Here is a 26266-nt window from a genome sequence, read left to right as displayed (position 1 = left end):
ACATGGTCTACCCTTCATATGTCCAACCTGACTCTTTGATCTGCTTATACTTGTGCAAATGCTCAGTCACTCTGCCTTAAGATAGTTTCCAGAAACTTCTCCACAATTGATGTTAAACTGAAGGGTCGGAAGTTGCCCATTTTCTCCCATTTTCCCTTCTTAAATAATGAAGTGACATTTGCCATTTTCCAACCAAAGACACAGTTCCAAAACCTGGAAAGCTTTGGAAAGTTATGACTAACGCATCTGCAATTTTTTCACCCATTTCCTTTAACTTCCAGAGGCGGAAGCCATCAGGTCTGAGGGTTTTGTTTATCTTTCATCCCATTATTTTCTCCTGTAATATTTTTCATACTTTTATTAAACATACTAAGTTCTTTCCCTTGACTTATTGATAGGCTCCTGTATTGCTGGTATTTTGCTCCAGTGGAAAGGGGTACAAAATGCTAATTTAATGAGTCTGACATTTCCTTATTTTTCATTATATTTTCACCTTCACTCCTCTTTAATATTTCCCTTTATCAATCTCTTTATCTTAATAGATTTATAAACACTTTTACTGTTAGCCTTGGTATCCCCTGCAAGTGTTTTTTATACATAAGCATTTAGCATCTCTTATAATTTGTGTATCCCTTTGTTGCATTTGATACATTTCCTGTCTGCTTAATTTCCACTTCTCTTGCATTTGTGTAAGCCTAGTCTTTGGCATGATACTGTCTCTTATATCATTTGTTAAGCAAGGTTGTTTAACTACACAAGTGGAACCCATTTTCTCCACGCTCTCCTCATAACTAAAGCCTCTGATCACAGGAATCATCTTAGTAATCTTTTCCGCAACCTCTGCATGGTCTTGATATCTTTCCAAAAATAGGACACTCAAAATTGGACACACTTATCTAACCCATGGCCAAACTAATCACTTACATAGGATTACTACGTCCAATTATCTCTGCTGAGTATTCCGTTTATCAGTTACAAAGTAGTCTCTGTTATCCATGGTGTAACTACTTTAACATAATATTACTCTTCCATCATATAGTTTCTAATTTGATCTATCCTGTCCTATCACCTTTGCACATTTTCCACCTTGACGCCTCATTCTTTCAGGCATGCCTGCAGACAGTGAAGGTCACAGATTTCTCCAATCATGCTCTACAGCTAACCAACAGGAGGAGGCATGCAGTAGTGAGACGATTTGGGCAATATCACTTTTTCAATGTCCTTGAAACAAACACTGCTAGCAAAAGTGCTCCACCTAGCAGCCTGGCTAAGACTGGCAGAATTCAATCCCAACTGTTGCGGACAGATTTGAGTGACAAGCTGCCTTGGGATTCAAACCCACACCAATCTGTTCAGAAGGTCAGTACTGCAGCTGCTAAGCTGTTTTGCATTTGGTATTGTAAAGGCCATCAATACTGCTTCTGTTCACTCCTTACATGATAATTTACTGCAATGAAATTGAAAAATGCATTTACTGCATTGCATTCAAAACCAAACAAGGTCAATGTCATTAAATCAAATGACCCTAATTATGCTGCATCGGAGATTATGTCCGCCATGCGATTGGGACCTTTCAGAACTTGTTAATACCTGCAGACTATGAATCATCATTAATGGACCTTTTCCCTCAATTTCTGTGCTAGTAAAGCGGTAATGCACAAACAGCCAGGCTGACGTGCTATACATACGGTATTCGTTTTCAGGATGCTTTCCTGCGTTTCCTGAATGTGACATTGCAAAACAGGAATTTTCATTCACTAACCGTTTTTCAAAAATAATACAAACGGGTTACCTTCTTTACTTCAAATTTAATTGCTTTATGTACGAGAAGCTCAGACTATGTAAGTGAAGTACCTATAATTTACAGTATACTGGAGACTTGAAAATAACTGATTTAGTTCCGCAGGATGCACTGCTTACAAATTACTATTAACTTGTGTGACTTTCTCTAAGAAGGCAACAAATAAATACTAACAAAAAATAATTAATTTGTATTTTTATATCATTCATTACCCGGTCATAACACTCCTGAAACCTCGGCTCGTTAAACTTTCCCCTACTGAATAAGAACATTCCAAAAGTCTACCTTTTAAAACCAGTGGATCCTTGCCTTCTCGTTTCAACGACTCCAGCACTATATGAAGTGGCTGAGAGGGCATCACCCGGTTAGGCTCATTAGTGTTCTCATCATAAACTATTATCTCCTTGGAGAAAATCCTTTTATAGGAGTCTTTGCCTTCCCTACAAGAGATGAGATCCAAGACCGTGATCTTGCCCTGCTGCAGCCTCCTCCTGCTGATCTTGTCAGAGCAGTTGATGTGGACGGCTCCTTGGATATGGCTTTTGTTGTATTCCATGAAAGGGCGGCAGTCTATGATGACAGGACCCTGGCTCTGCGACTGGGGGCCCTTGCTGCATTTGGTCAGTTTCTTGGCTAATTCGGTGGGGTAAATGGTGCGGATCGCCTGCTTGGTGGCCGCACTGGCTGGAGGAGACAGGGGTCCTCCAGGTCCACCAGCCGATGCAGAAGCCAGGGGGTTCAGAGTGCCGCCGTTCTCATTGTTGTTGCTCACCATCGGGCTAGTGGCACAGGAGGGACAGTTGGCTGAAGTGCCGAGTTTAGCAGCCGGGGCTGGGACCAGGTTGCTGCTGCCGCCCACTGATGCTTGGCTCTGGTCGCCCTTGTTCTGGTAGGTGGTCACCGTGCAGCAACTAGCGCTGCTGCATCCGCAGGACAGGGAGCGCACCGAGCCGTTAGATGATGGCATATACGTAAAGTTACCGCTTCGGAACGGGACCACAGCCGCTGGGCTGAGGGTCGTGCTCTGGGCTTTCGGGTCGCCAGCTGCTGGAGTTGTCGTCGCTCCAGGAGAAGCCACGTAGGTGTTATCCAAGCGGAGATGGAGTTCCTGCGGTCTGACCGGCCTCGGCAATGCCACCACCCCAACAATCCGTTCGTCTAGAGGGGATGGAGGCATCAGGATGATGTGGATGAGCCCTGTTGTCGATCCGTGGAGTAAATGGACTGAAACGGGATCAAATGTACTGTCAGCATCAGAGCAGAGGGAGGGGAGGGGAGAGCAATAAATTCAAAGGCACGCATTGGTTATTTCTGCTGCAAATAGAAGGGGATCGCAACTAAAAATAAACTCGAGGCTTAGGCGCCTTCATTGGGCAACCGGTGGACCGACTTTAAATAAACTGGCTCGTTTATTCTCCTGCTAAAGTGGTTTCAATTTAAAGTCAGAGTGAGCCGGACTCACTGAAACTTGTCCAGAGCAGAAGTGGGGAAGAGAAGCGGCACCTTCACTCTGCAGCAACTCCAACTGGAAGACTCAGAAAATGTACTTACATCACAAACTTTAGCCGCTAGGCTTCGCCCACATGCGCCCCTTCTCCTCTTATTTACTCTCACTCTATTCTTTCTTTATTATGGTTTCAAAGACTTGTACTCATTCAACGGGTATGGGGTCGGCGCTGCCACTTTAATTCGGCGACACTTTATACAAGCACATTAACTTCACCTGACGGGGAGGCGACGGTGGGGGGGACCGCCAGGATAATTGACAGAAAGATCAGCCAATGGAAAATCAGGCTTCCTGGGATTTGACACGCCCACTAGCCCCACTCACCAATCGTCGGCTGCAGGAGGCGGGCACCGTGCAATCATTGGATGGCAGATGGACAGCTTTGTCGCAAGCATGACATCATTGGCAGCCAATGGGCGGGCCGGCAGCAAAGCCGGTGCCGGAATGAAGCGGCTCTGCGCTCGTTCGCTCTTTCCAATGGACACAGCAGCAGAGGCAGCGGGGCAGTTAAAGGGACGAGCAGGGCAGGGCTAGCTTTCCTTTTCATTTAGTTTTTTTTTCCTTTTCAGGCCACATTATTATTTATCCAAGCGCTTTTCCTTCAAAAAAAGGATTAAATCATTCATCGTACTCCCCAATGTGTAACACGATCGGTAGCATTGGTTCTGGTCTTATTTTAGAGATAAACTACAAGGTAAAGCGAACTCAAAACAAAAAAAAAGCAAGACTTTCTCTTATCAGCAGTAGTAACCACAAAGTTCAGCTGCTGTCAGCAGCATACAGGCACAGAAAAAAGCCCGCCAACATTTCTCTGGTTACCTAAACTAGACCTGACACGAATGCACCAGCTTAACCTAGAAAGCATTACAGAGCAAAAAACTAAACTAAATGTTGTGGCGAAGGCTGTGTTTCTGGCGAGGAAGAAACGATTTTTAAAAAATCATTTTGTTATTGGTCGAATGAGGTGGCAGAAGTTGTAAACAGCCAGCTGTTAAAAGAACCATCCTATGAATGGTTGGGTAAATAACGAACAGGATCTCAAGACAGAATCAAACACATGGGGTGATGTCATTATCTAAAGCAAAGGTTAATCATAATACCTGAGATCATTAATCTTTTTCATCAAATTGTTACGACACGGTTAAGTATTCTCCCTACTATGAAAACATTTATCTAAACTGCATCAACTTGGATACGCTAGGAGGCAGGATTTCCTGTTAATGCATATTAGATCAGCTGGGTGTAGTGCATGTCAGAAAATTGGTTGCGAGCACTTCTGGGCACCGTGCCATAAGAAGGATATCTCAGCATTGAAGGAAGCGCAGCATAGATTTACCAGATATCTCCACTCCAAGGGTTAAATTACTAGGCGAGATTACAGAAACTGGGGCTGCATTCCTGAAATGTAAAAGGTTAAAGGTGATTTGAGAAGTGTTTTCAAGTTATTAAGCGAAATAGATAGGGTAGGGAAACTATTTCTGCTGGTCGGAGAGTCTAGAACTAGGGGGCCACAGTCTAAACATTAGAACCAAACCCTTTAGGAGTGAAATTAGGAAAGATTTTTACACACAAAGGATGGTGGAATTCCCTTTCACAAATGATAATTGATGCTGGAGATAAAGTCTTACATTTAAAACTGAGATTAATAGACTTTTGTTAGTCAAAAGTTTTAAAGGGATATCATATTAAAATGGGTAAATGGAGTAAGGTTGCAGATCATCAATGATCCCATTGAATGGTGGGTCAGGTCCGAGGGGCTACATGGTCTATTCCTGTTTCTATGGGGGTGGTTGGTATCGCTTGCTAGCAACAAGGCCCTTCATTGTCCATTTAAATAATGGTTGGAAAATAGGGAAGAACTATTTTTTGGCATGTGATTCACCCTTCCTGATTTTCCTCCACATGACAACCAGGTGTAATAGCAAGGAAACACCCTCTGAAGGTTGCTCGTGGCCCACAAATCATACTTTACACATCTCACTAGGATTTCCTACACTGCCACTCTTCTGTGCCCAATTTAAAAATACAGTTTAAAACAACATGTCAGCCTTCAAGTAGACTGCAATTTGAATGCAATACTGAAGGAATGCTGCACTATCAAAGCTGTCATATTTCAGGTAAGATTTTAAACCAAGGCCCCTTAGTAGAATCCATGGCACTATTTGAAAAGAGCAAGGGAATTCTCGCTGGTGACCTGATCAATATTTATCTCTCAACCAGATCATTATAACAGATTATCTGGCCATTACCATATTTACTGTTTGCAGGAGCCTGCTGTTTGCAAATTGGCTGCATTGTTTCCTTCATTACAGAAGTGACTACATTTCATGAGTCATTTATTTACTGTAAAGATATTTGCAAAGTTTCTATATAAATGCAAGTCTTTTGTTTGTTAAAAATGTGAATAATGTTAGCTTGAACTCTTATGACCATCAATCTCTCTAAAACTTTTATAATAAAACTATGAACATAAAAGTATAAGAAAATTATGGCTGATAATTCCCTCAGAGCTGGACCCCTCCACTGCCTTAATTGTGCAGGAAATCTGGCAGATATCCTATTTAAGTTGCACATCTGGCAAAGTTATGCCAGTGGAATGGAAATAGCTCAAAAAAATTCCAGGCCTATGCGTTCAAATTATAGACTTTTAAAAATATTTTTATGCCACTTGAACCTTGTGTAATATAGCATCATAATGGCAGTGAGGTTTTTCGTATTTTACTAAACAATTTTACAGTTATATAGAATTGCATAGAGTTTACGGCACAGGAACAGACCATTTGGCCCAACAGGTGTACATGTTACCTGTCATTGTTCTGTAGTTTGTAAAGTTGTGAATTTTTTCTATGCAATAACATTTGAACTTCATTACTAGCAGTGATAGAGGAATGGTGTAGACAAAGTCATTGAGACGGTTATTTTTATAGTCGGTACGGTATGTTTTAGGTTGCTGTTTTAGGCCCAAGCTATAAGCCCAATCTGCCTTGGTGAACAGAAAAATATCATTGCATATGTTTGTAATATTACACAACATTTAAACTGTGGGGCTAAAGTTACATTTTGTCTGTCGCAGGTGTAGCCTAAAATAAGACTCGCAGTTTTATCTCTGCAAATTTGCCTACCAATTTATGGAAGCTTCCATGTGGTCATTAAGATTCAGATAACAAATGTGGCCACTTAAAGAAAGTGTAACTTCAAATTTTAATCAATGTATGTAACCACTGCAATTAATTCATACCTGCAATTATCCCTTTTTCAAAGAATCTCTAACTTGGATTTAATATTATTTGAAAAATCTATGTCATATAGCTTTTTTTATCAATATGAAATTGGATATAAACATCGTGACATCCTCCACAGCCTCCTTGTACTTACTTTGGGACATTCATTTGGTCTATTTTAGGCTGTTCTAAATATTGCCCATTCGTTGCCAGGTGCCTGGTGGGATAAGAACTAGTCTTTAACTCTCATAGAACAGCAGGAGCTTTTCTGCTTGAAGTCCAAAATTAATTCCAGACTATTTCACCTCCTCTGGCATTGCTCCCAGGCATTTGTTTAAAATGTCTTTCTGTTCTCCTGTCTGTGTTTTTCTCTTCCACTTTTTCTGTAAAATCTCTACCTTTATTGCACTAATTTGCTTTTTTACTCATTGTGTTTAAAGAATGCAAATCCTGATTAATTTTTCCCATTCATAAGCTGATTGCTTAATAAAATAAGTGCAACAATTATAGACAATCCTGAAATCTTGACATTGGTATGCTGTACCAATGAGAATGAAGCTATTATCTTTGCAATTTATCACATGGTTTAATATATATTCCTTTTTTGGATTTTTGCGCACCCTTTAGTCTGATTTTTTCAGTTTTATTTCACTGTGTTGATTGTCTGATAGAGAGTAATAATAACTGGAAACCCCATGAATCCAAAAATCACCAGCTTTTTGACCATGGCTGCGTAGAGTGGCAAGTCTGTCTTTCCCTTTGGAAAATTAGAGGCAGGTCTAGTCTCAGCACTGGGAAGAGCTGAGCAGAGCCTCCTGACTAGTGAACGAGAGCCACAGGAGCTGGTTCAGGATGGCAGGAGGCAGGAGTAGAACCACAGCATCAAGGAATGCATTGAAAAGAAACAAGCACAGCCTGGACAGAGTGGAGACGTTAGCAAATGGGAAGCAAAGGTTGAATTATCAGCATGTGAATTCCTTTGGTCTAACATAGATTCATTTTTGGTGTTGTGTCTTAGGATATTGTACTGGACTTCAGCATTGTGGGTACGTGATGCGCTATTGGTTAGCATGAAAGGGTGTCCTTTAGGTGATTGAAGCAGTGAAATAAAGCTGGAAATAAAAACAGATAGATAGAAGTGCAATAAAAGTTCCAAGCAAAAAGGTACATGTCTTCTGTGTTGGGGGAAAATGGAGTGAAACAGGGTAGGATGGGAAGTTTGTGGGTATGTTCATAATTTTGCTTTCAAATGAATTATTTTTAATGTTTTAATGTGATAATATTTATCTTTATGGATATATAATAGAAGATGTGGGAACCTGTCATAGCTGTTGTGTGCACAGAATTATTTTTGGTACACCATGATTGATGGCTTGTTTGACTGAACCAAATATTAACTACTCTACATTTGATTGGTTTAATTGATGGGACACTGGCCCCTTGTTCTGCAAGCTGATTGTTGGATGAGAAAGAATTTGACAAGACATAGCACGATATCTGCAAGACTCAAGGGAATAGATTGCCCTCTCTGGACACCAATGGGCACAGATTGCCTGAGATGCACTGGACTTGAAGAAGGGAGGAAGGGGTCTGAGAATTCTTCCCTGGGCCACTTGCATGGTGCCTCATGCATTCTAAGCATAAGACAACCCTAAGAAGAGCAGCAGCCAGAAGGCCCTCATCACCTTGAGGAGAGAAGAAAGTTCTTAGGAAAGATATTCCTGAAATAAAAACAGAAAGTGCTGGAAAAACTCAGCAGGTCTGGCAGCCTCTGTGGAGAGAGAAACAGAGTTAATGTTTCAAATCTATTATGGCTCTTGTAAGGTTCTGAAGAACCTCTCCTGAAGTTCCGAAGAAGTCTCATATTGGACCTGAAACATTAACTCTGTTTCTCTTTCCACAGATGCTGCTAGACCTGCTGAGTTCTTTGAGAACTTTTTGTTTTTATTTCAGATCTCCAGCATCTACAGTATTTAGCTTTTATGAAAACTATTCCTGGACTCTTCTCTAACTTTTAGCTTTTATTCATTCATGGGATGTGGGCATTGCTGGCTAAGCCAGAATTTATTTCCCATTCCTAATTGCCCTTGAGAAGTTGGTGGTGAGCTGCCTTCTTGAACCGCTGCAGTCTATGTGGTGTAGGTACTCCCACAGTACAGTTAGGAGAGGTGTTCCAGGATTTTGACCCAGCTGCCTTTGGGGCTCCTGCAGACTCACCAGCCCACAGAGGTCCTGGCACAATCACTACTGATAGGTTTCTACATTTGTCATTCTGTTGCAGCACCTCACAGCCTAATGAAGAGAAGAGCAAGATGAAAAATTGGAAACACCCTCTCCCTGTTGCTTGTGATCCACTTCAAAAAATACTTCATTTGCTGTGAAGCGCTTTTGGGCATCCTAAGGTCATGAAAGGCACTATATAATTGCAATCTTTATTTTCTCTCATCTCAGTTCCAGGCAGCACACAAGGGCATCCATTCTTTTTTCCTGATGAATGTACTCGAGAACTAGGTGTTTCTTTAACTTTTCAGTGATTTAAATTTTATATTTATGCAAATTTCCAGAAACCCCTGGTCTGGTTGGTGGGGGAAAATATCAAAAGCATATATTATTTTCATCTTTTATTATACTTTAGGAATAAAATATTGTGGTGATTTGAGCACCTGGACCTGTACAACTTTGGTAAGTATTTTACTGCAAGATAATTCTTAGGTTCAATCAAATATAATTCAATCTAATTTTACTTTAGAAATTTACCCATTGCAATTTCTATTGGATTTTACAGAATATGTGCATGACAAATACAGCTCCAGGGTATAATTGTCGGCATATAGTTGATCAAATCTGAATGTGTACCATTAAAAACTGGAAAATCAATTTAGATTTGAAGATAGTTAGGAAATTAAGGATTAAGATCATAAGATTGAAAATAGGATTCAGAAAACAGTTCACCAAACTTTTAAATGCACAGTTGGGATTCAGAAACCAGGGCAATAAAATTTTGAATCCAGTTGGGATTTGGATAAGTGGTTCATGAAGTTCTGAATTTAGTTAATATTCAGAGATCAAATTAATAAGATTCATGAATCATGTTGGGATTCCAGTTTTTCTGGATCTTAGACTGGCATTCCCTCAGTAAACTGAAGTTAACTGTACAGCTTGATTATACAAAGGAACATAAACAGAGTCATGCATGAGAAAAAGCAATCCGCACTTCAAAGCTTATTCCTTTAGCACATTCAGGCTTGGATTTTCCATTGTTATACTGCCTGAATAATGGTGGAGAAGAAGGAAAAATAGAGCAGAGAGGTCAACACTGGATAATTGCCCTAGTTACGCCTGGTTTGAAAATATTAATTTGTGCTTTTTTTTTGTTAGTCCTAAAGTTTAATTTAGACAAACTCATGAACCTTAATTGTCTGTGGTGGTGCCCCAGGGAAGGAACCCACTAAAGTTCATTGCCATTCTCTGCTCCAACAAAGAGAACCTTGTTTTCTTTTTCTTTATTCAGTGGTAAAGCAAGATTTGTTGCCCATCCTGAATTGTCCTTGAACTGAACATTTCAGAAAACAGTTAAGAGTCAACCACAGTGATGTGGGTCTGGAGTCACATGAAGGCCAGGCCAGGGTAAGGACAGCAGATTTCCTCCCCTAAAGAGTGTTAATGAACCAGATGGGCCTTTGCAACAGTCAATCAATTACCGAAACTAACTTTTTAAAAATATTCCAGGTTTATTAATTGAATTTAAATTCTACCAGCTGCCATGTTGGGACTTAAACCCATGTCCCCAGAGCATTAACCTGGGCCTCTGGATTACTAGTTCAGTGACATTACCACCATGCTATCATCGCCACCATTTTTGTGAGATGTATTGCGTGCAAAGAGGGACAAAGCAATTTGCATTTCGGGTTTTATATGTTTGCTGAACTGTTGTTTATTCCAAATCAATAGCATTGCAAAAATAGTTCAGTGCATCATTTACCAAAGAATTACAAACCAACAAAATATAAATAATCACAGTCACTTGTCATAGGAGACTTCATACAAAAGGACTTTAATAAATAAGTATGTACACCTTTCAACAGGGGGCTAAAACTGCCAAGTAAACCTATGCACATTCCAGCCTTAATTTCCCAAGGTTCCACCTGTGGGGTCATACTTCATAATTGTTGGTGCTCATTAGAAAATCTTGCCCTGACCTTGTGCAGCCTAATTCATTGCAATTTTAGTGAAAATAAAAGAGGTCTTTCTGTAGGCAAGGGCACACCACTATACTCTGTATTAGTTATGTAAATTGAAATTTATGAGTTCAGGGGGCTCTGATCTTCAGGGAGGAACCTGACAGTAAAATAGGCCTGGACATATTTGGTGGGGTGTGGGGGGGGGGGGGGGGTTCTTTCTTTCATTTTAAAGCTAGTCTGCTTTGTTGTTTGGTCCAATATTGAAGTCTGAGTTTCTGACAGAGAGCACTTCTCTGCTTCAGCAGTGAACATTTTGTATACCTTTTTTTTGCTTACCACAGCTTAACCTTTTTAGTGAAAGTGTTCATTTTGATAAGACATGTTTTTCTGGAGTTGTACCAATTGCTGTTGCAGTACAAGTTGCAGTTAACAAAATTAGGATAGTGGGAATCCCATTGGCTATTCCATGAATGAAGATCAACCATTTTATCACGACACAATTTCTTCAGATTCAAAGACATCTTTGCTGCCAATAACAAAAGGCCATGTTTTTAGAGCATGCTTACTCTTACATTGTTGTATCAGTGGAGACTTGTGTTTGATATCTCTCCTTTACATGAAAGGTAGTGACTGAATTATGCCATCTGCTGCAGGATGATCTCGAGACAATATAAAGAACTGACACAGCTGTGAAGTCCATTACTGCTCCTACAATATATGTCTTCAATTTATTGCAGGAGAAGATATCTGCCAGTTGAGGCAGTGCACAGTTCATTCTTGTAAAAAGCAAATAACTGATACCACATTTGCCGGGCAAAAGTGCTTTACAATTTTCTATTGGAAAGCAATTGATCAGGACAGTAATCTTTTACTCTTATGGTATTCCCAAGAGTCTAGGGTGTTGTAGGGAAGGTCATCAAGGCTCTATATGTCAATAGGGAAGGGCATCAATTCATTCAAATGTCCAGGTAGTTTCAATCCTGAGGAATATCATCCTGACCATTGTTCAAATTACATCCATGATGAGTCATTCTGCAGCAGTCCACAATGCTTGAATTATTTGATGAGATTCAGAGAGTGAATTGATGATGCTTGGGAACCCAGAGTTAATTTTGCAACCATGGCTGATGACCACAATCAGAAATGACCATGCAGTAGTGGAGCATAGATACCATGAAGCCATGTCACTATGTAAGTTACTGTGGAGCAGTCAACAAACGTGCTTAAGCAATTATTCCATTGTTTGGAAGATTCAGGTAGGTGCTGCTGTACTGTATAGTTTACGTCCTTATAATGCTCAATATGTTATCTGAAGATGCAAAATCAAGCAGCAGGATGAGGATGAAGCCCCAGCATTGCTGCACTACTATACGTGAAATAGAGAGAGGAGCTAGGTGATATGCTCAGAAAGGATGACCAACAAGGAGAATGTAGACAGTTACTCCCAATAATGGACACCTTCTGTCACTGATCGATTTTGGTTTCCCTTTAGAGCACCATCACATTGTAACCCCAAGGATATGGTGTCCATTTCCTGCATTCAAACTCTCCATCCTTTACCTCTCTTCCACCACTGATTTCAATTCCACAGCTTGACCAAAAGCAACCTGCTCACACAAAAGAGATAGAAAAAACTCTGTATTTATTGAGTACTACTTACAGTGCACATTTACTCTTGGCCTTGTACCTGTGCTTTCTTTTGCTACCCCTGGTAGTAGCGTGCTGGTTGTAGTCCTGAACCTAAGATTATGTTGAAGTCTTTCCTGAATGGGAAGTCAACACATAAAAGCTCCTTGTTTGAGGTTGCCCTATAGGGATTATCATGGCCCAAACTTCAGAGCTATGTAGTGTACATTCAACAATTGGAGTAATGTTTAATGGTTGCCTGTTGTCTGGCATTTTTTTCCCCAAATTCTTGAGTGAAAGGATGGGTGAATAGCATGTCTCATTAGACAGCTCTCTTACACAGCCCGGTGGAGGGCACTCGGCTGCATGACCTTCAATCTGCCTGAAAGTAGTCCATAGACTATCTCTGGTTTGGTAAACCTCTTTCTGAATGATACCCCAACCAGGAAAATCTCAGAGCAACTGCTTGTTGTAAATGTATGTCCAAGTGCTCAATGGCAACAGTCTGACTCTGGTGCTCATGGGAGGACATGGTTCTGCTGTCCCTGCTTTGGCACTGTCTGAAGAAGGACTTGAGGTTTTGAGTTGCTCAACAATTCTAGATTTTTAAGTAAATCACTCTGACAGGACAGCAGTGATGCTGGAGGTGCACTGCTGTAAATCCGTCACTGGTTGCTACAGGTTGATAATGCCTCTGCACCTCAAGTCAGTGTGTGAAAAATCTTCAAATATGAAATGGGTGAAGTACAAAATAACTGTATTCCCATAAGGTGAACAGGACTGAATCAAAGTATTAAGTTTGATGCATTAGAAAGAAATTTACAATAAAAGCACATGATAAAGTTAGTGCTATCTATAGTAAAAAGGAATATAGACTGAAAAATAAGGTGGAGAGCTAAAAAGGAACAGTATGAGGACCAAAAGGGTATATAAAAATGACTAACAGATAAAATTGAAGGAAATTATAAAGAATTACAAAAAGTAAAAGGATAGTTACAGGGAGGATAGTGCATTTATGGATGAACGAGGGAGTATATAATTGTGGAGGATGAAGGTATGTGCAAATGATGAAATAAATTAATTGTTTTACAAAATATGGTGATAGTAAGAATGTAGAAGAGAAATATTGATGGAAATAACAAAAAAAAATGTTTGTTCTAAAAGAAAAAGAACTCAGCTTGGATATCTCCTTGGGGCCGAATGGCAAACACCTTATGCTGTTGAAATAAGTCAGGGAGGAAATAATAGAGGCTCTGGCCTCAATTTTTCAATCAATGTTGTCTAGTAAGCTGGAAAGCAAGGTGGAGAGCAGTCTATGTTGTGCCCTTGTTGAAAAATGAAGAGAAAGAAAAACTAAAAAATGCAGACCAGTTAAGCGAAAATCAGTTGTGGGCAAAATTTCAGAATCCATAAGTTGGGAAAAAAATATGGGCAGTTAGAAATGCATGGGTCAATCAAGGGCAGCCAGCATGGATTTGTTAAAGGCTAGTTATGCTTGACAACTTGAAAAGAGTTTTTTTCAAAGAAGTGACTAATTGGATAAATAAATGGAATGCAGTTGATATAGTATGTCTGGATTTTCACAAGGCGCCTGTAAGATGCCTCAGGCCCTATCTTGCCCTCATATGGCATCTATGCGCTTTCTGGTAGAGGTTACTGAATGGCAATCAAGAGTAGGAATCCAGGTAGTTTTTATTTTCTCTCCCTTCATAACTCAAGGACACTGAGGTTACTTATCCTGTTACCGTGGATGAGATCAACTACCTCCCCACAGCCAGTTAATTAAACCTGGGACCTTCCTGGTCTCAAAGACTCAGTTACACACTAGATGATGAATTTCCCCATTGACTCATTAAGGGAGATGAGATCACACAAATTTAAATGCTCTATTGTATCCCTACCCACTCACCTTAAAACAATGGGAGAAAAGTTGCTGACATGGTATGTTCCTTAGACCACAGTTTAATTGTGCTTTATCTGATTTTATCAGGGTTTCACTGATATGTTTAAAGCTTATTTTTATTGTGTGTGGATAAGTGAGCAATCCAGGACCAAAGAAATAGCTTCCACCAAGCAGCCATTTCTCTGCCCTCAGCTCTGTTGCTACAAGAGGACACTTAGTATATTAAGTAAATTTAGAGAAGTTCTGAAACACAGTCTACAATTGAATGTTATTCTATTGTTGAACTGTAAATTATAGGGTACTTGTTTTTACTATTTTTGGACAATACAACTTAAAGTATTTGCATAAAGTGGATAGTAGCAGTTCCTGCTCAAATGTATTTCATTCTGTCTTTTAAATTGCTGTACACTTCCCATACAATAAGTTATTAACTGTAATCTCTTTAATGCTTTAAGGATACAGAATGTTATGTTACAAAATCACAAACCAAACTAAAAAACATAAAAAGCATACAGGGGTAATTCTAATTTGGACAATAGTGTAACATAGGTGTTATTGAAATGGCTGCCAGTTATATTTCCTGCCTGATATTCCCATCCACTGACTTCAATGGAAAAGAGAGTCAGACACAGTGCATAGCAGGCAGCTACTTGGACACTGGCCATTTTAACACCGTTCAAAGTTAAAATGACCCCTACACATTTTTAGTCATTATTCTTAGCAATGCATTCAAGAAAAGGCACAACTAAAATAACTTACCAGCAAAAAATTGTTACTTTTCTGGGGCTTGATGTGGCAGAAATTCAGCTTCTATTCGTGCATGCATGAAATGGGCGGGATGATCACTGTCCCTACCTGGTGATGTAGTTGAGATGCACAAAGCAAATTCAGGTTTGGTTCATTCCTCACTTGATTATGATTTGCGAGCTGTCAGTGTTACTCAAGTTGGTTCTTGACAGTTATCCTGTTGGGGGTGGTGTGAAATCAGGTGGCAAGGATTTAATTTAGAGACAACACAAACCCTTTAAAGGGAGGTGGACTTTGCCCATAGTGCATACACCATTTTCTGTGCTTGAAAGTGGAGAAAACAGTCAGAATGATGACTGCAAGAACTTTAAACTTTTCAGACAATACCATGGAGGTCAGCAGGAGGAATGTAGCCCTGTTTACAGTTGGTGGGCAAAGGGTGCCAAGGCAAAAAGCTCTGCAACAATTGGCAGAGGTGGCTGAGCAGGTGAATGCATGGAGCATATGACCTATAACTTGGTTATGATGTAAGAAAAAGTTCAGTCAACACTCATAATGACAACTCCTTTACTGTCTGCTTTGCCCTGCAGCACCTGAAGCTGTAGTTCTCTCAAGCTCCTCTAATCACTGCAGCACAATCCACTGAACCTCCTTCTGCTGTTACTTGCATGTTCTCCAACTGCTAGCAAATGTAATCCCACTATTCAAGAAAGGAGGGGTAGAGAAAATAGAGAACTACAGTCCACTTAGTCTGACTTCATTCATTGGAAAAATGCTGGAATCTATTATTAAGGAGTTGTTAACAAGGCACATAGAAAATTACAATATGATTAGGTAGATCAACATGGTTTTAATCTGTCAAGTCTGACAAATTTATTAAGGGTTTGTTGAGGATGTCATTAACAGGGTAGGTAAAGGGGAACCAGTGAGTGTATGTCTGGATTTCCAAAAGACATTCAAAAAGCTGCCATGTAAAAGGTTATTACACAAGATAAGTTTTTTTATGGGTTTGGGGTTAATATATTAGCACAGATAGAGGACTGGTTATTAAACAGAAAGCAGAGACTGGGGATAAATGGGGTATTTTCAACTTGGCAGGCTACGTCTAGTGAGGTGCCACAAAGGTCAGTGTTGGGGCCTCAGATATTTGCAATCTACATAAGAACTTAGATAAAGATACAGAGATTAAGGTATCCAAGCTTGCTGATGATACAAAACTAGGATGGAAAGTAAACTGTGAGGGGACACAAAGAGGCCACAAAATGATATAGATATGTTAAGTGAGTGGGCAATAAGGTGGCAGATAGAGTATAATGTGGAGGAATGTAAGATTACTCACTTTTGTAGGAAGAATAGAAAAGCCGAATATTTTTTAAAAGGTGGGAATCTTTTAATCATTGATGTTCAGAGAGATGATATTTACCTGGCAGGGTAGAGACCTTCATCGCGTTTCTGCCAGGGAAAGAGCAATGGCTATAACCAGTCGAACTCCTTACCATGGGGTACATAACACCATCCGAGTCATGGTGAAGGGCAGCGAGCAAGGTACAGGAATGGATAGGACCTTCTTCACCAAGAGGATCCTATTCAAGCTGTGTGGTTTTGAGGCTACGGAGATCTACTGCCTACAGGATTTCCCCAGCGCTGGTTTCTTTGATGTGACCTTCAAGCAAGTGGCAGCTTGTGTCAAACTCCTGAAGGTGTTTGAGGAAAAGAAGGACCTGCCAGAAATGAAGATCCTGACAGCGGAGCTGCTCTTTGCTCTACCGTTGCAACGAGAACGGGTTGAGACGGTGCATCTGTACAACCCCTACGTCCCTGTCGCTGACGTGCTCACCTTCCTTACCAGGTAACTCGATAAGGTTGGGATCTGCACTGAGGTTAAAGATAATTTGGGGATCTGGACATGTAAACGCCAGGTTAAGGTAACGCTCAAGACCGATGGTAAGGGAACCGTTTTCCACCCCCCTTCCAGATTCGCTATCGGGGGAAGCCATGGCTACCTTGTCTACGCTGGGCAACCCAAACTTTGTTGCTCATGCGGCAAGTCTGGTCATGTGATGGCCAACTGCAGTGCTGTCCTCTGCAAGAACTGCAAAAAGGAAGGGCACCAGACAAAAGACTGTAAACAGGCTAAGTGCTGCAACCTGTGTGGCAAGGCAAGTCACCTCTACAAGACCTGCCCCAAACGTTGCTGTACTTATGCACAGGCAACCAAAGCCAACGAGGGGGAAGCAGAAGAAATGCCTCGTGTCACTCCAACTACCAAGGCCCCCAGGGAGAACAACGGGACAAAGGAGGACACAGAGAGAGACAAGGTGGAGGAAAAGATTGGGGCAACAGACGGCCAACCAACAGCACTGCCCCCTGAACCTCCCACTCCTCAGGAGAGTGAATCAATGGAGGAGGAGGAGGCAGCAGTGGGAAAGCAGCAGGGGGAGTGACAGCTGGTGAAGAGAGCCAAAAGGAAGAAGGGGCTAAAAAGAAACCAAGCCACTTCCCAGACAAGAGTCAAGAGGCGTCTCCTATTTGTCACAGATAACAAGAGCAGCAGCTCTTCGGACGAAGAAGGGCCAGGGCGGCGCCAACAGAAGAAGCGGCAAAACGCTAGGGAGTTGGAGGATGAGACACCCGAGCTCCAGAACATTGGAGACAATGAGGAGACCAGCGCACTCCAACTTTACCCACAACCCGAAGAGGCCAGTGAACCACAACCCCAGGAATCTGGGAGCAGTGAGGCGCTCAGCGCACCCCAGCTCCGGGAAGCCGGGAGCAGCAATGCCCCAGAGGGGGAGAGGATTGGAGAAGCTTCTCCAACAGAGGACATTTCAAACCCCGCTCTCTGCACGGACCCCCAGATGCCACCCGAGCAGAACACCGCCAATGGGGAGGTTCAGGATGCTTTCCTCAGTTTCCTCAGCCCATCCAAAGTGAAGCAATTTGAGCACACTACAGGCATGAAGGAGCAGACCAAAGGTCTGGAACTCTCAGAGAAAACAGGTTTGGTAAGCGACTAACTGCTTTAAAATGGGTGTAAAGATTGTATCCATAAATGTGCGTAGCATTAAATCTACTACGCGATGTGTTGCGACCTTGGACTACCTTGCCAAGGTCAAAGCTGACCTGTTGTTTCTTCAGGAGTGTGCGATACCGCACCTCAGCTCCTGCAGGCAATGGTCACGATGGTGGTCCCATGGGCCATCGATCTGGTCGGGAGGAAACGACTCTCATCCCTCCGGCCTGGGGATTCTGCTGCGGGGAGGCAACTTCACCATCTCCCAGGTTAAGGAGGTGGTGGGCGGGCGCCTCCTCGTAGCAGACGTAATGTATAAGAATGCTCCACTCCGGTTAATTAACATCTACGCCACGTTACAAGGGGCTGAGCGGCTGGAGGTTTTTCAGCAGCTCCCACTGCTGCTGGCAACCTCCAGGCTGGTCATTCTGGGCGGTGACTTCAACTGCATCATCGATGCGGCTGGACGATCCGGCAGGGCCGACAGCAGATTGGATGCTACATCCAGATCCCTGATGGAAACAGTAAAGGATGCCAAGCTCCACGACATCTTCAGCAACCCTGCAGACGGAGCGCAGCGTAGATACACCTGGTCGTGGCCTGACGGGTCCGTCTGTTCCAGGATAGATTTCCTGTTTGTGTCCCGTGCATTCACAGTCAGATCCATCGACCTCAAGCCGGTGTTCTTCTCTGACCACTGCCTCCTACTGGCTGACTGTCACTTAGAGAAGGACCAGAGGGTTGGCAGGGGGGCATGGAAGCTAAACGTGAAACTGCTGACCCCAGAGAACATTGAGGAGCTCAAGAGGGATTACAAAGGTTGGAGAACCATGAAACCCCACTTTGAGTCACTGACACACTGGTGGGAAGCGATCAAGGGAAACATCAAGAGGTTTTTCTTCCTCAAAGGCACCCAGAAAGCTAGAAAGGAACAGAGGGAAATGTCCCGACTCCAGAAAAACATGCAGAATCTGCTCTGGCTGCTGTTGATGGGGGTCGATGTCAAGGAGGAACTCTAAGAGGTGAAGAGCCAGCAAGCCTCGCTCTTTGCCTCGGAGGCCTCCAAGATCATCTTCCATTCCAGAGTCCACTCTGTGGAGCAGGACGAGACATGCTCACGTTTCTTCTTCTAAAAGGTACACAGAGAGAGCTCTGTGATTAGCAGCCTGAAGGAAGAAAATGGCTCAGTAAAGTCATCGCAGTCCGACATTTTGAGGATCAGCAAATCCTTCTATGCCGGATTATATGATGTGAAGCCCACAGACAGCACGGCCTCCCAGTCCTTCCTGTCCTCTATCACGGAGGTCTTAGACGACAGTACACGGGAGAGTCTGGACAAAGCGCTAACTCCTGACGAACTCACTGAGGCCCTTGAGTCCTTCGAGAAGAGTAAAACTCCCGGAAGCGACGGCTTGCCGGCGGAGTTGTATTCGGCTCTGTGGGACTGGATCGGCCCAGACCTGCTAGAAGTGTACGAGAGTATGCTCCTGGCCAGCAGTAAGTCAGAATCCATGAGGAAAGGCATTATCACCCTCATCTACAAGCACAAGGGGGAAAAGGAGGAAATTAGAAATTGGCGACCCATTTCACTGTTGAATGTGGACTATAAGATTCTGTCCAAGGTCGTCGCCAATCGGATCAAATCCGCTCTAGAATTGATGATTCACCCTGACCAGACCTGCACTGTGCCGGGCAGGAAGATCTCTGACAGCCTCGTGCTGCTCAGGGATACGATTGCCTATGTACAGGAGAGGGGTGTGGATACCTGCCTCATCAGCCTGGATCAGGAGAAGGCCTTTGACAGAATATCGCAGACCTACATGGTGGAGGTGCTCTCTAAAATGGGGTTTGGGGACGGAATTCGCAATTGGATCCAACTGCTCTACACTAACATCAGTAGCGCAGTCTCAATCAGTGGGTGGGAATCAGACAACTTTCCTATTAAATCTGGAGTCAGGCAGGGCCGCTCTCTCTCGCCTGTTCTTTTCGTGTGTTGCATAGAACACTTTGCTGAGTCCATCAGGAAGGATCCGGGCATAAGAGGAGTGACGATCCCAGGTAGTGGAGGCACTCAGATCAAAGTCTCCCTGTACATGGATGATGTCGCCATTTTCTGCTCGGATCCGCTGTCGGTGCACAGACTTATCCACATCTGCGACCAGTTCGAACTGGCCTCGGGAGCCAAGGTAAATCGTGGGAAGAGCGAGGCCATTTGGGAAATGGGCTGACCAATCCTTTGTCCCCTTCACTGTCAGGGCTGACAGCCTGAAGGTGCTGGGGATATGGTTCGGAGGGACCAGGGCACGCGTTAGAAACTGGAAGGAGCGAGTGTCTATGGTGAAAAGGAAACTGGGCATGTGAGAGCGACGGTCCCTCTCCATTGCGTTTAAGAACCTGGTCATCAGGTGTGAGGCACTCTCGCTGTTGCTGTACGTGGCACAGGTCTGGCCCATTCCACACTCCTGTGTGGTGGCGATCACCCGAGCCATCTTCCACTTTATCTGGAGGTCGAAAATGGATCGTGTCCGCAGGGACACGATGTACAAGCCTCTAGATAAAGGGGAAAAAACGTGCCCAACATCACCCTCATACTGATGGCCACCTTTGTGTGCGACTGCATCAAGCGGTGCGTATACCCTCAGTACGCAAACACCAAGTGTCACTACATGCTGAGGTTCTACCTGTCCCCGGTGTTGTGAAGGATGGATCTGGCCACGATGCCGCGGAACGCTCCAAGTAGTTGGACCGTGTCATACCGCCTGTCCCTCGGAAAATTTATGCAGAGAAACACTTTCGACCACAAGTCCATCAGGCAGTGGTCGGCACGTAATGTCTTAAAGGCCCTGAGGGAAAAGGAGAGGGTGGATCCTGTGGGATGGTTCCCTGAGCAGACTGACAAAGTCATTTGGCAGAATGCCTCATCACCAGAACTTTCCAACAAACACCAAGATGTAGCTTGGCTGGTGGTGAGAAAGGCCCTCCCTGTAAGATCCTTCCTACACGCCAGGAGTCTCACCCCCTCTGCAAGTTGCCCTTGAGGTGGCTGTGGTGGGGAAGAGACCATTGTTCACCTCCTTGTAGATTGTGTCTTTGCGAAGAAGGTCTGGAGAGAGATGCAGTGGTTTCTGTCGAGGTTCATCCCGAGCAGTTCTGTGACAGAGGACTCCGTGCTCTACGGGCTGTTCCCAGGGACACGCACCGAGACAAACATCAACTGCAGCTGGAGGATCATCAACTCGGTGAAAGACGCTCTTTGGTCTGTCCGAAACTTGTTGGTTTTCCAGCGCAAAGAGTTGTCCCCGACCGAGTGTTGCAGACTGGCACATTCCAAGGTCCAGGACTACGTCCTGAGGGACACAGTTAAGCTTGGGGCAGCCGCCACAAAGGCACAATGGGGAAGGGTCGCTGCCTAAGACCTTTCTGCCACAGTGCACTGGGGGGCTGGGAACTGTAAAGAGCCCCTCAGGCTGTACAGATTAAAATGAATGTCTGCCAATGATTGTAATATTTATTGTTTGTACTGATACACCTTGTGATTCATGTTGTAAAAGTTGAACCTGATTGCATTTTTGTAATGGTGATTTGAAATGGTTCGAAATGTTTTTGAAGATTTATGAATAAAGTATATTTTTGCAAAAAAAAAATGATCAGAGAGATGTGGATGACCTTGTACAAAAGACACAAAGTTAGCATGCGGATACAGTAAGCCGCCCGAGAAATACTACACCCGCCTTGGCAATGATTTCCACACCAACAAAAGGGTCTGCGAGGAGATTTCCATCATCCCCAACAATGCTGGTCTTATTGCAATGGGTCTGGAGTACAAGAATAAAGAAGTCTTGCTACATTTTTATTGGGTTTGGTGAAATCACACCTGGAATACAGTGTGCAGTTTTGATCTCCTTATTTAAGGAATATAATATAAGAACTAGGAACAGGAGCAGACCATTTGGCCCCTTGAGCCTGATCTTCTTGTGTTTTGATTTCGCATTGCCATCTACCCCCAATAACCTTTGATTCCCTTGCCTAACAAGAATCTATCTTAAATTAACACCATCTGCCATGGTGGGATTTGAACGACCCAGGTCCCCAGAGCATTACCCTGGGTTTCTGGAATATTAGTCCAGTGACAATACCACTATGCCACCACCTCCCCCATTAACCCACAACCCTGAGACTAAGAGTCTCATGTTCTACTGACTGAGTTAACCAGGCATGTGAAGGTTCACTAGATTTATTCTTGGGAAAAAAGGGTTGCTATGATAAGAAGTTGAGTAGATTGGGCCTATACCCTCTGGAATTCAAAACAATGAACAGTGGATCTCATTGAAACTCATAAGATTCTGAAGGGGTTTGACAGCATGGGCGCTGATGGGTTATTTCTTTGGCTGGGAAATCCAGAACATGGGGGCATATCTCAGGATAAAGAGTGAATAATTTAAGACTGAAATTAAGAGAAATTTCTTCACTCAAAGGGTTGTGAATATTTAGATTTCTCTATCCTAGTGGGCTTTGGTGCTCAGTTATTGAATATATTCAAGGCTGAGATCGATAGATTTTTGAAATCCAGGAAATCAAGTGATATGGAGATCGGGTGGGAAAGTGGAATTGAAATCAAAGATCAGCCTCGATCTTACTAAATGGCGGAGAGGACTCGAGGCACATGGCCTATTCCTGCTCATATTTCTATGTTCTTAAGTTCTATCCTGACACATACTTCCACAACCCTTCAGTGGCCAACACAATAACACACGTCCTTTCTTTGTGCAGGACAGTTTGGCACATAACTTGAATGCAAAGACCCACACAGGTCACTATTATTTCAAATGCTGTCCCTCGTGGAATAGACTCGTTGATGTAGTGAGCAGGGGGTGGTTCAGGGGAGTCACAACAGGTGAGGCCAGAGGACATACTCTGCAGAGTGTTTGGCATCTTATCCTCATTTTCTCACTGAACTCTCTCCTTTGCACACTCATTATGACATTGTGGTGCTGCTTTGGGCTGACATCCATCTTTTTTCTTCCCACTTTGTAGTTCTTTCCAGGTCCTAGTCCAGTTTAGTCAGAACTGAGAAATAGGAGGACACTCCTCGAGAAGACTTGCTGTCACTCAACTTTACTGTTGCAAACACCAGCTCAGAAATCAGCATCTCGCATAGTTCAAAGGATCAAAGGATCAATTAGGAGAATCTTCACTGGGAAATTCACAAATAACAAATGTTCAGGAAGAAAGACAGGAACATAGGATAGCCCAGGAACTAGAGGGCACAGATTAATACTTCCAAGACAATGTCTATAGAAGAAGACTAATGGTTGTGCATTACCAGCTGCTCAATGCGCTGGACTGCCTGACAGGCAGCCTACATACAATGTAGGACCATATCAAAAACAAAGTTGTGGGACATACAGCAAACTATAGAGAGAACAGTCTCCCAGAGCTATACTGCAGGACACCAGACCCATCCAAACAGGGGACCTCTGTTACCGGATGCTGATGATTTGCTCAGTCAGAACTGTGATGAAGAGGAGAACCTGAGGCACAACAGAATGGGTGGAAAAGAGGGGGGATTTGATGACTGGTGTAGGATAAAGACACCATGACTAATGCCAGGAAAATGGACGCAGATCTGCATAACAATGTGATTTTTGCCATTATACATCAACTGCATAATCAGTCACTGGACTAGTAACCCAGAGACCCAGGGTAATGCTCTGGGGACCTGGGTTTGAATCCCACCATGGCAGATGGTGGAATTTGAATTCAATAAAAGTCTGGAATTAAAAGTCTAATGATGACCATGAAACAATTGTCATAAAAAACCCACCTGGTTCACTAATGCCCTTTGGGGAAGGAAATCTGCTGTCCTTACATGTGACTCCAGACCACAACAATGTGATTGACTCTTAAATGTCCTCTGAACAAGGGCTGTTAGGGATGGGCAATAACTGCTGGCCTAGCCAGCGACACCCACATCCCATGAATGAATAAAAAAGCAAGAAAAAATCAGTGAGGCTTTTCTTGTTCATGCATAGTTTTATGGTCTTGTGTGGGAATACCTGGAACACCTGGCAGATTCCTGCCAACCTAATGAAGCCTAGAGACATGTCCCCCTGCTTTCCTGCTGCCAAAGAGGAAGAATTACATGTGCTTGCTTTGTCAAAGAACATATCTGTCACCCGCTTGATGCAAATTAATGTATATTGCTATGTCACCTATTGTGGACTCGATGGTTCTAAGGCAGAGAAATTCAGGGCCACGGTTACCTCCAGAGTAACATGCAATGAACAGTGTGACTTATTTGATGCTGCAACAGGTGACATATAGCTCTGTAACAGCCTCCATTTTTTAAAGTTAGAGCCGCTGAACAGACTGCTGCTCAGTTAATAGGAGGTACAGTGCATTGGTTCTCTATGCGTATTTGACGTAAGGCCTCCTGTGCCTTCTTTCCACCTACCAACAGTTGCAGATCTCAACTCTCACTTGCTGCTTTTCTTCTTCCTCATCCTCCAGCCCCAGTGACAGACCATATACCACACTTATGTTGCCAGAGGAAGTTGGTATAGAAAGACCTGCATAGAGGTTGTCCTACAGCTCCAAAAAATAACATGCAACAATTTTTGTACTCAATTACAGTAGGCAATATAGTCAGAAATACACATATAAGCCTACGAGGAACCTTAAATGACTAACTCGATATTTAATGTTACAGCTGGTCCCCAGGTGAGACCCCCCCAATTTGTTAACTTCCCAAATGGGACCCCATTATACTCCCAGGTGGGGAGGAATGAGCTGGTTGCCCTGCTTTATTCAAACCCCTCGGTTGGTCATAACAAGGCTAATTTAAAAGGTATCCCTTCCTCCCCATGTATATTTTTTCCCAGTTCAAAAGTGTTTATATTTTAAAAGGAGCCAGTTTAATCAAGCTTTCTTTAGTCAAATAAAGAATAAGTTTATTAGTTACTAAAACCCGAGAAAAATAATAAAACCGCAACACACATTCACACAGGTCAGAAATGAGAAGCTAAGAGTCCAAATCAAAGTTAAAAAAATATATGAATCAGTTTTTGACATGTCTGTGAGGCATAGCTGGGGGTACGTTGTGGCTGTGTAGCTGGGTGATTCTGGTAGAGCTGATTTTGGTAGTTTTGAAGTTGGTTTGTAGAAACTTGGTTCTGTAGGATAGCTGAAGAGGCTGTCCTATTTTCCTTTTGATTGTGGCTTCTGCTGAGCCTTGCCTTCAGCAACAGAGAGAGAAAGAGACTTCACTTGCAACTGCAGGGGTGACTAGTTGGTCTTCTTATGCTGTCACTCTCACAGCACACTAGCACACACTGCACTGCTCTACAGATAGCTTTGTAAGCCATTTTTTTCCTGTGTATTCCAGGAGAGGGAATAGTCATCTTGCATTCATATAAGAACAATTTACACTTTCTGAGATATAAATCAGCAGGAGATGGACTTTTGGGTGACTGCTGAGATGTGCAAATCAATCTTTTGTCTCCATAACCTCAGGAGATTAAAATTCAGTCTTTGCATCTTTCCTATCTCCCTTTTAAGTGTCTCTGCTTGAAGAAAGCCAAGACACCTTTTCAGGTGCGACATTCCATGTTCTCTCAGGACAGGTCCATCAGTATAACCCACATAGGGATTTTCTAGAAAGGGATCCCTTTACATTATCAGCCATCTTTTGCTCAGTGTCCTTGCTTGTATTTCTTTAAAAACACGCAAGTCTTCCTTAAAAATCTCAATACGCCGACAAGTAATTCATGGCGGTAATCAGCTTTTCATAACATTAACTAACTGTAGCTGAGAATCCCTCAAAATAGTACTGACATACAGCCTCCTTCTTACTGTTTCTGTCCAAGATTTAAAAACATGTTTTAGAATAGGCAAATCCAGAACCTGGGAAGCTTTGCAGAAGTAAACTCAAATAAACACAGAACACTCATTTATTTATATTACTTTCAGGCAGGTAGCTAAAATGAAACAGAGACAATATGGTGTTAAGTCCACGCAGGAGAGATAGCTATATGAGGCTAAACAGCCATTTTACAGACCTAAAACAGGAGAGTTGAGCCCCTCTTTCGAGGTCAGGCAAGCACTTGAGAGAAATGATGGAAGGTTATCATCAGCGTACATGTGAAAGCTTATCCCGTGCCTGAGATAATGTTGTCCAGAAGTAGAATGTAGATAAGGAAAAGGAGGGACCAGGGACAGATGCTCGGGGAACCCTGGAGACAACAGTTTGGGGGAATATAAGTGAAGCT

The 26266-nt window shown here is 42.8% G+C and overlaps 1 protein-coding gene and 1 long non-coding RNA gene across 3 annotated transcripts in view; one reads left to right on the top strand and one right to left on the bottom strand.

The window, feature by feature from the left end:
- Positions 1 to 3507, bottom strand: part of dusp10 (dual specificity phosphatase 10) — a 40185-nt gene extending 36678 nt beyond the window's left edge. Inside the window, exons 1-2 of one of the 2 annotated variants that reach the window (XM_041182736.1) lie at positions 3353 to 3507; positions 2087 to 3025 (exon numbers count right to left, since the gene is read on the bottom strand). In XM_041182736.1, coding sequence (XP_041038670.1) covers positions 2087 to 2978 — 892 coding nt within the window. In that variant the 5' untranslated portion in view covers positions 2979 to 3025; positions 3353 to 3507. The other variant, XM_041182735.1, reaches the window with a different exon arrangement.
- Positions 1055 to 26266, top strand: part of LOC121275290 — a 126412-nt gene continuing 101200 nt past the window's right edge. The window contains exon 1 of the long non-coding RNA XR_005942378.1: positions 1055 to 1359. This is a non-coding gene — a long non-coding RNA (uncharacterized LOC121275290). The remainder of the gene's footprint in view (positions 1360 to 26266) is intronic.

This window comes from Carcharodon carcharias, chromosome 2 (genome assembly GCF_017639515.1).
Source record: "Carcharodon carcharias isolate sCarCar2 chromosome 2, sCarCar2.pri, whole genome shotgun sequence".
Taxonomy (NCBI): domain Eukaryota; kingdom Metazoa; phylum Chordata; class Chondrichthyes; order Lamniformes; family Lamnidae; genus Carcharodon; species Carcharodon carcharias.
Note: the sequence above shows the minus strand (reverse complement) of the source record. Positions and strands in the feature narration are given on the sequence as shown.